The sequence below is a fragment of the Triturus cristatus genome, chromosome 10 (assembly GCF_964204655.1).
Source record: "Triturus cristatus chromosome 10, aTriCri1.1, whole genome shotgun sequence".
NCBI lineage: Eukaryota > Metazoa > Chordata > Amphibia > Caudata > Salamandridae > Triturus > Triturus cristatus.
This window is the reverse complement of record NC_140593.1, coordinates 497,972,429-497,986,142: the sequence shown is the minus strand read 5'-3', so window position 1 is coordinate 497,986,142 and position 13,714 is coordinate 497,972,429. Positions and strand designations below refer to the sequence as shown.

The following is a 13,714-nucleotide window of genomic DNA, read 5'->3' as shown; positions in this document are numbered from 1 at the left end:
CGGTAGTCCACACAGAACCTCAGTTCCGGTTGGGCACCCGGTGGTGCAGCTTTTGGTACTAACACCACCGGACTGGACCAGGGGCTGTTGGAAGGTTCGATCACTCCTAGCTCCAGCATCTTAGTGACTTCACTGTGAATGCTGGCCTTCACCTTGTCTGACATCCGGTAGATCTTGGACTTCACAGGTGGGCTGTCTCCTGTGTCCACATCATGGACGCACAGGTGAGTCCTACCAGGAACAAGGGAGAACAACGAAGAGTACTGTCCCAGGACCTGGCGGCAGTCCTCCTGCTGTTCAGGAGTTAGAGATGGGGAGAGAATCACTCCCTCCACCGACCCATCCTTCTCTTGAGACGCAAATAAGTCGGGGAGAGGCTCGCTTTCCACGTCCTCTGCTCCGTCAGTCACCATCATCAATATGACTTCGGGCCTCTCGTGGTGGGGTTTGAGGCGGTTGGCATGCAGCACCCATAGGGGCTGGCGAGGGGTCTTAAGATCCACCAAGTAGGTAGCCTTACCCTTCTTCTCCAATACCTCAAAGGGTCCTGACCAGCGATCCTGGAGGGAGCTAAGCTCTCCTGGTTCGATCACCCACACCTTCTGGCCAGGCTCCAACTCCACCGGGTGAGCATTGTGGTCATACCACGCCTTCATCACTGCTTGGCTGGCTTCCAAATTGTCAGAAGCTTGCTTCCACAACTTAGCCATTTGGCTCCGGAAGGCCAGCATGTAGCTCACCACGTCCTGGGGAAGCTTTCTGGGAGTTCTTTCCCATCCGTCTCTCACCAGGCTGAGAGGTCCACGCACAGGGTGCCCATACAAAAGCTCGAAGGGGCTGAAGCCCACTCCCTTCTGTGGCACTTCCCTGTAAGAAAAGAGTAGACAGGGTAGGAGGACGTCCCATTTCCTCCGCAGGCTTTCAGGCAGACTTCTAATCATGCCTTTCAAGGTTTTGTTAAACCTCTCCACCAGACCATTGGTCTGGGGGTGGTAAGGAGTTGTGAACCGGTAGGTCACTCCACACTCCTTCCACATCGCCCGCATGTACGCTGACATGAAGTTGGTCCCCCTGTCGGACACAACTTCCTTGGGAAAACCCACTCGGGTAAAGATTCCCATCAGGGCCCTAGCCACAACAGGTGCAGTAATGGTCCTCAGAGGTATGGCCTCTGGGTACCGTGTGGCATGATCCACCAGAACCAGGATAAACCTGTGACCAGCTGTAGTAGGTGGATCTAACGGACCCACAATGTCGATGCCCACCCTTTCAAAGGGGGTGCTAACGACAGGAAGTGGTTCCAGGGGAGCTTTCAGCTTCACCCCTGTTTTCCCACTGGCTTGGCAAGACACACATGTCCGGCAGTAGGTGTCGGACGACACTTTCATTTGAGGCCAATAAAAGTGTGGGACAAGACGGGCAAAGGTCTTGTCTTGCCCCAGGTGTCCTGCCAAGGGGATCTCGTGAGCCAACTCCAGTAGGAAGGCTCGATAACGTTGAGGGACTACTAAGGCTTGTGACGATCCATGTAGGGGTGCCTTGGGTTCACTGTAGAGGAGGCCATCCTCCCAGTAAACGTTGTAGATCCCCTCAACGTTCCCTGCTGCCTGGGCCGCGGCCTGTCGCCTCAGTCCCTCAAGGGTAGGGCACTCCCTCTGGCCCTTGCAGAATTCCTCCCTGGTCGGCCCTCCCTCCACGTGCCACTCGGCCGGGATGGGTAGGTCCTCCAGTTTGGTAACATCCCCCACCGCTGACTCCTGGTCCACCACCTCCGGTGGCCTATCCGTCACACGGGGCGCGGATGCCGAGGCAGGCTCCCCCTGTCCTCGGTTCTTCCCTTGGTCGGCAGCTGGCTGGGCCTTTGTTCCAGGCTCCAGCCGAAACGAACTCCCTCTCCGGGTAGTCGCGGACCTTGTGCTGACACAGGCCCAGTCAGGTGTACCCAGCATCTCAGCATGAGTCCGGTATTCCACCTCCTTCCAATCATTGTGCTCCATGTCATTCCCCAGCAGACAATCGACTGGCACGGCAGGGCTTACGGCAACTCGAAGTGAACCTGCAACCCCCTCCCATTCAAAGGGAACCTCGGCCACCGGATAGTGGCCTGTTCTGCCGTCAGCCATCGCGGCTGGGTGGAGTACATCGGGAATTACCTGCTCTGGAGACACCAGTTGGCTACGTACCATAGTCATACTGGCTCCTGTGTCTCTCAGAGTCTCCCCTCTTTGGCCGTTGATGGTGACCCACTGCCCATACTTTACGGTATTTGCGGGCACCTGGATCTTAGGAACCATCTCCCGTTCTCCCAGGGACACTAAAGTGACACCCGCCCACTCCCTTCCCTTAGTTAAGGGCATCTCCTCCCCGAGCACTGCACTAACTACTCCGGGGGCCTTTCCTCCAATGGGAGGGGGTGGTCTTTTCGGGCACTTCGCATCTCCCTTATAGTGTCCAATACCACCGCACTCGAAGCAATGGACAACCCTTGGCTGCTGACTCTGGCCAGGATTATGGTTTCTGGGTGGGTTAGCCCTAGGGGTGAATCCTGTTCCCTTCCCTGGGAAACTATTTTGGGGGCCTTTAGAGAACTCCTTTTTCTTTTCCCCCCCCTCTTTCTTCTGGGGGGCGCCCTGTCCGGCCTTTTGAGTATCCCCTCCAGTCCCCCTTGTGGACACCCGGGTACTAGCCCAAATGTCCGCCTCCTCAGCAAGCTTCCGGGGATTGGTCAGCTTGCTATCCACCAGGTGTTGACGCAGTTCGGGGAAACATTTTTCGAGCAGGTGTTCCTTCAACATTAAATCAAACAACCCCTCGTAGTCCCTCACCTCACTGCCCTGAATCCAACCCTCTAATGCCTTCTTCGCATAGTCCAGGAAATCCACCCAATTCTGTGTGCCCAGTTTGTGGCTACCCCGGAACTTCTGTCTGTATTTCTCGGGTGTTAGTCCAAACTTTCTTACGAGCGCCACTTTCATGGTGGGGTAGTGGGTCTGCTCATCCTGCTCTAGGGCCAATAAGGCATCCCTACCAGCTGGAGGCATGTATTTGTACAATCCCCCTCCCCAGTACTTCTCTGGAACCCCATGGGCCCTTAAAGAGACCTCATAGGCCGCTAGCCACTTGGCAATATCATCCCCTGCACTATAGCTAGCTACTATGTCTTTCAGCAGATAGGGTTTGGGTTCCCTGGTGATCTCTCGGTCTTGGCTGCCACCATTAGGAACAGTGTGTGCCCCGACTTGTAGGATCTGGAGATCCATCTCCTTGAGCCTCAACTCGTGAGCCATCCTCCGTTCCTCCTTTTCTTTCTCCAGCTCCGCCAACTTCCATGTGAGCTGTCTTTTCTCCCTCCGGTCAATTAACTCCGCTTCAGATAAGCCCCCGCTAGAGACAGTGCTGCCCTTCCTGGAAAGAGTTTTGGGCCCCGCTAACAGGTTCTCCACCTCAGGTTGGTACAACCCAGCCCCCTCACTGTCAGGCTCTCCATCCCTGTCCTCCTGCTCAGCCTTACTTTCTCGTCGTGCCTCCCCCCAAGCCCTCAAGCTGGTCTGGAGTTCACCCTTCTTTGCACCTTGGGGACAAAACACCCCCTCTCTCTGACAGAACTCTCTGAGTTGGGCCACAGTGTAAATTTCCACATCTTCCAACACAAACTCCATTTTGCCCACTCAGATTAGAAGACAGGTGTTTACAGAAGCTATGCAGGGGGGTACCTTTTATAATACCTCCTCCCACCACCAGAGTAAATTTGGAAAAAACAAAACTCAGAATTAGGAAGTCCGCTTTGAGAAAACTCCCGGTGTAGGCCTATGGACTACCCACAGTTATTGTCGAGTGGACGCAAGCACAGCTCTATCCCACCACTGAACACCAATTATGTTAGAAAACCCCGGGCAACCGGGTTAGCAGTCGCCCGGTGCTTTCCAGCATAAGGGGTAGCTTGGCTCGAGCGGTCGGGGGTCAGGCACCGTGCTAAGCGTATGTCACACCCTCACAATAACCATGCGTTCATCCGTTCCAAAAACGACACTACACCGTAAAAATTATGAAAGAATCTCTTTGTGTTTATCTTAATTTTCTCTTAGTTGCAGGGTTATGTCACAAATACAATACAAAAGGATTTTCTTCAGAAATAGCAGGTCAATTAAATAATAACACTTTACAGGTGCAATAAATAGGATTAGGTCTTAAATACACAAGGAATAAATAGAGGTGCGATAAATACATAGGGCAAATAAATACTGTCAGACAATAAATACCAGGCAGGAATAAATACAGTCAGACAATAAATAACACTCCTTCAATAAATAATATAAGCAGTCAACAATTGCAAATCAGATCACATTTATGAGGTAGATTGATTTTACCATGCCCAAATACAGCTTGTGGTCACTGGGGTGGCCTGGGGATGTCCCACCTAGAGTGGTCAAGGCTGGGGCCTAAGCTGAGGTAAAATGAGGGTAACCTAAGGTTCTGGCTCACCAACTACACAGTCCCTCACACAGGTCCCTGCACCAGTCTCAGTTCACCCCCCCTAGCACCTAGAATGGTCTTAACACCCCACTAGCCCCTAGAATGGTCTTTTAGGGCTCCACAGGGCCTCAGATGCCCTTTCTACCACTTACTGCCCTTTTCTCGGTGTTCGGCTCCACTCGGCGCCGGGTCGACGTCGATGGGCGGCTCTGGTTCGATGTCGAGTCGATCGGTTCCACTTGACACCGTGTCGATGCCGTCGGCCGGTTCCGGTTCGATGTCGCTGGGCGGCCTCGGTTCGATGTCGGTCGATCCGCTTTACCTGACGCCGGGTCGATGCCGTGAGGCGGCTCCGGATCGATGACGCTGGGCGGCCTCGGCTCGATGTCGGGTTCCGGCGTCACAGGGTCACGGTCTCCCCGTTTCCGGGCGACTCCGGAGTGCGACCTCCACTCCCGACCTCCGTAGGCTCCACTTCGGGTTCCGGTGACTCCGGAGTGCGATCTCCACTCCCGACCTCCGGCGCGCTTCGCCTCGACCTCAGGCGACTCCGGAGTGCGATCTCCACTCCCGACCTCCTGCGCGCTTCGCCTCGACCTCAGGCGACTCCGGAGTGCGATCTCCACTCCCGACCTCCTGCGCGCTTCACTTCAGCTTCCGGCGACTCCGGAGGGCGGACTTCACTCCCCCGTCGACGCCTCACCTCAACCTCAGGTGACTTCTACTTGACCTCCGGTGTCCCTCCACGACCTCCGTCGGCGCCCTCACTCGACCTCTAGCAGCTCCGGGTACGACGTCTGCCTTCTGTCAGCGCCGCTTCTCCACCTCGGGCTCCAGGTCTCCAGGCTTCTCGACGTTGGGTCTCCAGGAGGATTCCACCAAACAGGTCAGGAACTCGCTGTTCTTCTCCTTTAAGGCCTGTTCCGGCTGTTCAGGTCCTTAAGATGATCTTCTGGTCTTTATCCCACACAGGGCACTAGGCTGGGCTTGGTCAGTAGGGACTAGCATCAAGGGTGGGTTTCTGAACCCCACTCCAAGCACTGGTTTCCACCCCTGCTGCCTCACTCCTTCCTCCTTCTGAATCTCTGTCCTCTCTCTTCACTAGTCAGGTGCCAACTGCTGCCTTCCAACTGCCAACTGCCAACTCTGAGCTGGCTTCCCAACATTCCAAACCTGCCTCACACTGTCACAGGGTTCTAGAATGTTCTGGAAGGTACTAGTAGGTTCCAGTGATGTCACAGGTGACAATAGGTGGTCACCATTTTGTCTCTCAGGCCCTCAGACAGAAGTTCCAGGGGTAGGGAAAATGGCTCCCTGACACTGCATCAACACTAAAAAGTCTGGTGGTTCCCAAAAAGGAAAAATCTTAACAGGGTTTGAGGCAAAAGTGGGACAAAATAAATAATGATGAGGAGGGACCACCCAAAGGGCTGACAGGTCTAACACACACTCTTTTCATCTTGCAAACTAGACAACACTAACTTGGGCTGCAAGTACAGCCGATCCCCGTAACCTTGTCTACAGCTCCAAGGGAGCATAGACTGCAACCTCCTGACAGCAAACAGCCTCCCCTTCCCACAATCAACCTACTTACCTCCGTCCATTCGCCCCAGTCCCACAACAGACCCTTACTCCAATACAATTGGGAGTGTTCATGCACACAGAATTAGTTATTTTTCACGCAGAACTTCATCCAGAAAAACGTGGTCAGTTTGCTGAGGCTGTAATTGTTGGTTAATAAATTAAGAATGCTCTGTGTAAAAAATACAAAACTGAAGAAATTCCTAAATTCATGTCAAAAGTGATGCTGAGGACATTTGCAGAGCTCTGCAAAACTCTACAATTTAAGTCTGAGGAAAAGACAAAGATGGCGCCTATTTAATGGGAGTACAGAGTGAGCTAAATCAACCTTTCATCTTAAATCATTGCCATACTGAAGAAGTTACGGCCTCGCTTGTCGGTATATATCTCACCCGCATTACATGTTGAATGGTATCCCAAATCACTGAAATGAAGTGGAAGTATACTTCTTGGAATATATTATTTCAATCATCCGCTTCAAAGAAGTCCTAGTTGATCTACAATTAAAGTTACATAATGATAATAGAAATGGCACCACTGGCCCGGGGTTGTCACCCTGAATGTCAAATTGCTACATTTCTGAGGACTGAATGAAAGTACTAATTCAAAACGCAGTTTCGCAGGAAGCCAGGTAGAAAATAAAATCAATGGTGAGTCACTACAGTACATTTACAGATGGCTACATGTAACCTCAAAGGTCAATCCCACTCAGGTCTCCATGGAGAAAGAGGACAGCAAAATACTCTCTAAATGGCTTCAGATTGAAAGGAAATTGGAGGGCGTACATTTAAATGATGAGGGTCACTGCACTGGCAGATGTTGTTATTTTCACAGAAATGTTTATAGTGGACTACAGGTCAATGTATCACACAACAAAATGATTCCCGCAAGAATATATGTTGCTAATAATATAGAGCAATTGTAGCTGACCACATCTGATTTCTCTACATTGGAGGAGTGTTGGGAGGGAGGCAATTAAAAATTGAGCATGTTAAAGGGGGAGGATAGCATTTGCATAACAAATATGAACGTTACAAACTTACATAATATTCAAAATATTTACAAGTTAATTATAGCAATTATTTTTATTTTAACACACTGGACCTCTACACACTGCTTTACAAACAGATAGCCCCAACACTGGGTGATTATACCTGAATTAACTTTACTCTTATCACACTTGCCTTGCTAATACCATGCAATCCACAGAAAAAGTGACTTGTATTACTGGAAAATTGAATAAATGTTACTTCTTGAGCTTACCTGTAGACACAAAGAATGATACTTCCTGTTGTGAGGGCAATCAACGAAACGCTGTGACCCAATGTGTAAATTGTTTTCAAAATTCCGAAAAGGAATGCCTAGTAAAAGGAAAGATAATTGTTAGCTTTCGCTCAGTGGTTTTAATTGTAACTATTAGAATCAGTCATAATGATTTTTAAAATTGTCAGGTGCTTCCAACAAATTTACATTCGATTTGAAAAATGAATTTCCAGTTGCACTATCTTTGGGTGTCTTCTTCTAAAGAGTCCTTATGCATTTCAGTCATCACATATGTTTGTGGAGTTGCTGTGTATTTCTTCAAATGTAGGAATTGTTTCCCCATTGATATCCAAGGCACCATATACTACCATTACCTCTTACATCTTAGGCCTCATTACAATTGATCACTTAATTTCATTGGGACTGTGTAGTGGGCTGGCCCCAAGCTGCTCAGCCCATCTTCCCAACTGTCTCACACACACACAGGCACCCAAGCATTCCACCCACACTAACATTCTACGCGGAACACTCACACTGGCTGAGCAGCTAGGTGCAGAATGAAAGGGAACATATTACCATGACCTGAGGATACTACAGACTGGTAACAAAATTTACCAGGCCCAACAAAATTATGAGTTGTTTACTTTCTCCTAGAGTACTAAACTGGGTCACAACGATGAATTACTTGTAGAATGTGAACTGAAATGACTGATTCCTCATTTCTTCATAGATTACGAAGGTTCAAGTTGTAAGGGCCAGATTTTCCTTCCACGCCAAGTTACTGGTACCCATGGTATCTGTAACCCCAGCCGTGGCAAAGTTGTGGTCTGTGTCCTGGGCTACTCATAATAAGGTCCTTAGTTCTGATGTTCGGAATCACCATGAATATCATCACATCACTGAGGTGCAGTTAACTTGTAACCCAAAATTGCCTCCAACTATTGTGTCATGAAGTTGGGCACTTGCTGTATGTGAGAGAAATAATCGTGGTGAGGATATAGAATCTTTAATTGTGCTATTTGTGCTCATCACAATCATTCTTGAGCCCCCATGTTCTTCGAGGAGAAGTTACTAGATTGTCAGCCTTTCATACCTTTGGGTAGGAGGCGACTCAGCAGGGTGCGGCCAACCATGTGCATGGCACAAATATTACTCACAGAAGGCCGGTTAAAGGCAGCGTTCTCTGAGGTGGTCACTACCTGCTTTTTCTGAGGTTTGCCTTGGAAATATGCCAGCGTAGACAATAAACATTACAAATAAAATTTTAAAAAGCGTATTAATCAGATGACGTTTATTTGTAACAACGTATGCTGGCAGCACCATATTGAGGCCTGCTTGAGGACAAGGCATTTAGATTGATGCAAGAATGTTGCTTTTTTTGTTGCAGGAAAACAACTTATTTCAGTTCTAAGAAAAATACATTATTGACACCAAACTGAAGTATCTGACTCAACTTGCATGTCAGTGGTGAAATTTCTTTGGCTCTCATTACATAACTTGTTAGTTCATATCATCATGTAGTAGGCGGGGCTACCACAGGACCATACAGACTTCCAAATATGAAAGCTCTGCTGAACTGCCATTGCCATCTTCTGGTGATTTTCCACACCAGAAGAGCCCAAATTTGGATGGATTCATGCCTTAATGCAAATTCTTTCCCACCCACTATGTCAACTGGCATCAACGAGCTATTTGGTACTATAAATGATATGTACAACTGATTACAAATTTAGAAAACTGAATTATCACCATGTCAGACTTGCATTTTAGGACGCGTTTAAATGCTGTTGAAATGCTCGCTTTAGAAAATGACTCATAAATAAAAACGTGAATGAACTTTGTTAGAATATTAGTAAACAAGCTGTGAAAAAGAAAACATATTTAATTACATTAACGTAGAAATGAAGGATGCTACTAGAAATACTTTTATTAATAAATGCATGTTTTTTCGAAAGTTTACACCAGGCAACCATACTTCAGTCTGTGCAGTAACGTGACCCAAAAGCTTTCCTTTCAAACTTTGCTCACAGTAAGCCATTCTGTGTGTCTGCCTGGAGTTTATGTCATTTTTAAATGTGCTTCTTACTAAAATATCATTTTATTTAGTTCCTCACCCCATGTTAGATAATTTCCACTAGAATACAATTAACTTATTAAAATTGTGTAGAATGAATGGTGACATAGACCTTTATAAAGGTTGCTTGCAAATAACATTGATGTTTGCTTTTATATTGCGGACTAGCCTTTGTCTATACAACGAGCTTGTGGTGTTTCTTTTAGTTTAGGTAAAAGGGTTCTCATGTGAACCTTCCCTTATGTTACACGTGTATTAGAAATAGTATCAAACCTACTGACGTTAGTGCCGACTTTAGGAATCGGAAGATGTATCACCTTGTGAACTGCTCTCATTGGGCATCAAGTTGTTACTTGTGTGAGAAAACTATATTAATGAGTGTTCCTAGCTAGTTAGACATACCTCTTTATTCCTTTGCCCTTTCCGGTGGCCCTGCTGCTGGATTTTCTTTCTGTCCTGAGACTCTTCTTTATGGAGGGTTGAAATCCTTTAGCTATTCTTGAGGTGACTGATTTTAATAATTTTGTGATCAATGCTACTGCACAGATCGCTCTTCTAAAATATAGTTCGTATTGCAACTGTGGGGAACTCGGCTGAATTTCCAGAACTATGCTTTATGAGAAGTTCATCTCCTTTGTTTACTCTTTTCCGATGAAACTCTTCATGGGTTCTATCTTAGAATAGGTCCTTTAGGAGTTAGATTATTGGGTTTCTTTATGGAACACTGTTTTTATGAAATACTGACACATTTACTTTTTATTTCTGTGACCCACTAAACTGAATAAAGATAATTAGAAATTCTAACCTTATAATAAAATAAAGGTCTTAAAACGTTCCAACCTCTCATCATTGACTCATCGCAAATTCTAAATGTCTATGATGTTTTAATGATTTTCTGTGGAAAGCTCTAATTCGCCTACAGCGGAAAAGGTCCATTGACCTCTCCAGTGCCCCTAGCATTCTCCATGGTGACATTTGCAAGTGGGTGTATGTAGAAAGATCTAAATGATCTTGGTGAGTCCTTGGACTCCAGAACTAACTACAACAATATTCAGGATAAAAGCAGCCTTTTGCAGTTGTTACTAACAGGTTTTCTGTCAGGGAGCACAGGTGGCTCTCCTTAAGTGCCACCTGGGATGGTGGGGGGAGTTTGCTTCACCCCAGATGGAAGGTTCCACAGAGAATTCTCAGAGTAGAGACATCAGAATAATGCCTCAGATTAGCACATCAATTACCAAAAAGCATTTTTGAAACGTGGCAAACTCTAATGGGATGGTGTGTGATAAAATTACTTAGCTAGTTCATTCTCCATCTCACCTGGCAGAAAAAGATAAGTTCATGAGATCCTCTTACCACTGAACTTCAGAATATTATGGTCATCAAAGCTATAATCAAATAAAAATGATGAGGATGTAGCCTTACGGCTAGAGCGGTTGACCTCGAAGCTGAGGAACCGGGTACGTGGCTCGGCAATGATGCTCAACATTCTGTGATTCTAGGCAAATCACTTAATCTCCCCGTGCCCAACAAAAATGAATGTGTCCGTCTGTAACGCAACTGGTGCTCATGTAAAGTGCTCTGATACCTGCTATCTCCGGTCTAGTTTGCGCTATATAAAACTCAAAAAATATATATATTATTAAATAAGTGTATTACTTCAGACAGAGACTGCTTTTACCTGCCTGACTGCAATAGACTGCCTTGTCAATCCTAGTTTAACAGATTGCGCCTCACCTCGAGGAAAAAAAGCATGAGTGCCTTATGGGTGTACCTTCAAATCATTACATTGTCTTTTAGCCACATATTTTCAGTCGTCTATTTCAACCCAATAGTATATAGAGCAGGACTGGTGCCACCTCGAGGCCACTGCAGGAAACTGTTTTATGGCAAAAGCACCTGAAGGTACATGAGGGTGCAAGGTTGGAACCTAAGACTCCAATGTGACCTTGATTGCTAGCTGAAAAATTGTCATTTTGCATAAGCCCTCCAAATTGCATGCATCAGAGCTGATAAATAGTAGTATTTTCCAGTTCTCCAGTATATTTAGCCCACACACTGCTGGTACACATATGCCCCCATGCAAATAAGAGAAGGCCCTCTCATGATGGCGCTAGAGCTTTATGTGTGCAAGCAATATCGGTGTTACAGTAGGGGATGCACAAGTGTCTGCAGCCCCTTTTATAGTACCAGAGTGCCCTGGGGGCACACAAAGGGGGTGCAAGCGCCTGTTTGCGCCCTCGCAGCACTTCTGTAATATGGCCCCTGTTGTTTCTTTCCTCTTTAACAGTCATCTACCTCGCAATTTAGTGTCTACCTTAGCTTTCTCTGTGTCTGGAATAATAGCCTTCCTTGATGATATTTCATGATATTCAAGAAAAAACTCAAGGGGGCGCAGGGAGATGGCCGCATAAACCTAGAGCTCCGTCTTCCCTAACTCCCCTGCATGAATCCGTAATTTTGAATCGGAGGGGGCGCGGACCCCCCCACGGGTGCTCCCGTGTTGATTGGACACCCGGTGACAAAGCTGTAGCCTCCGTCGTAGTGAGGCCTACACATCGGACGGAGCCGGGGCCTCGATTACATCTTCCGTCCGGAGTTGGGTGTGTGGCGGGGACAGGCGGACGGACCCGGGGCTCGGTGCGGCCCTAACACCCCAGGGGCGCCACGGAACTGAGACGCACAGAGGGTGTCCCCCCCCTGAGGCTCGAGCAGGGTGCAGACGGCTGGTTGGGAAAGGAATCGCCGAGTGTCTCCGTAGCCTGGAAACGGAGTGGCGCTTCCTTCCAGCTCGGGGCGCCAAAGGAGCGTCGACACACTGGAGCGGAGGTGGCGATCCAACCCACAATCCTGAATCGGAGGGGACGCTGAACCTCCCCCGGGTGCTCCCGTGTAGATCCGAGGTTCGGAGACGAAGTCACGACCTCCACCGTGGTGCGGACTAAACATTCTTCAGAGCCGGGGCCTAGGGTACATTGGCCAGCCGGAATTTAGAGTGAGGCAGCAGGCAGACGGCGCATACCCGGGGCTCGGTGCGGCCCTACCACCCAACGGCCGCCACAGAATTGAGGTGTACTGAGGGTTCCCCTTCACTGGGGAGGGAGCCTGGTGCCCGGCTCTTGACACCCTTACCTCCTGGGTTGTGGCCTCTGCCCCAGTGAGGCTCCCCAGTTTGGGTCGTCAGGGACTACCTATCTCCTTGGACTTGCTGTCTCACCTCCTGTAGAGCCATAAACACCCCCGTGGTGATTGGGGAAGGAGGGGATCCTGGACCTGGTCGCTGAGGCGTGTATCTGTGGGATGGCCACCTCTGACAAAAACAAATCAACGGGTCCGAGGGGCCATAGAGCCATCCAATCTAATAAACTCGATCGATGCACAGTCTCCAGGGACTCACTCCCGGGTCCGCGTCCTGAAAACCGCACCATGCCTGATCCTGGCAGTGAGAGCCCTAGAATTGACGCTTAAGGATGTAATGGAGGGCATTGGAGGGATCAGAACCTCGTTGGAGCACAAAATGGACTCGCTTTCCATCAAAATGAACCTTATCAGGGCAGACCTCACTAAAGCAACCGAAAAGGTCAAGCAAGTGGAGATTACGATGGCGAGCCTTGAGGATGACGTATCGCACCTCCAAAGAAATGTGCAGGACCTGCAATCGTTCCGCAAGTTTACAGAGCAAAAGCTTGATGATTATGAAGGACACCTTAGGCGGAACAACCTACGCATTCTTGGGGTTCCTGAGCAGGCGGAGGGGCCCACACCTGACCTATTTGTGGAATACCTTGTTCTAACTCACCTGCGCCCTAAAGGTCTCAGCAATTTCTTCATGGTGGAGAGGGCGCATAGGGTGCCCAGGGGTCGGCCAAGGCCTGGGGCCCCGCCACGCCCAATACTAGCAAGAGTCTTGAACTTTAGGGACAGAGACGTCATCTTACAAAATGCACGATCAACCGTACCCCTCTGCTATGAAAATGCCGATATTACTTTCTTTCCGGACTTTACGCAGATGGTCCAGAGGCAGAGAAGGTCATTCCTGGCAGTGAAGAAGCGTCTTAGAGACAAGGGATTCAAGCATGCCATGCTCTTTCCTGCAAAGCTCAGATTAGAAGTGGGAGGGAAAGCCTGGATCTTTGACCAGCCTGACGTGTCCTCAGAGTGGCTGGACGGTCAAGAGACCCGTAACTCTGGACAGGCTAATCATCAGGATAGCACAGGGGTACAGCAAGGTGACTGATTCCTTCTTTGATGGCGGGGATCTGTACCTGGTGTTTGGCAGTTTCCTCATCGAGGCCCCTGTGCCTACTGGGACCTGGAGGGTGCTCC

General features: G+C 48.6%; 1 protein-coding gene across 1 annotated transcript in view; it reads right to left on the bottom strand.

The window, feature by feature from the left end:
* The window catches only part of VIPR2 (vasoactive intestinal peptide receptor 2), a 961,249-nt gene that overhangs the window by 286,172 nt on the left and 661,363 nt on the right, over positions 1 to 13,714 (bottom strand). Inside the window, exon 5 of the mRNA XM_085631945.1 lies at positions 7,318 to 7,415. Within this exon, the coding sequence (XP_085488071.1) occupies positions 7,318 to 7,415 (98 nt within the window). The remainder of the gene's footprint in view (positions 1 to 7,317; positions 7,416 to 13,714) is intronic.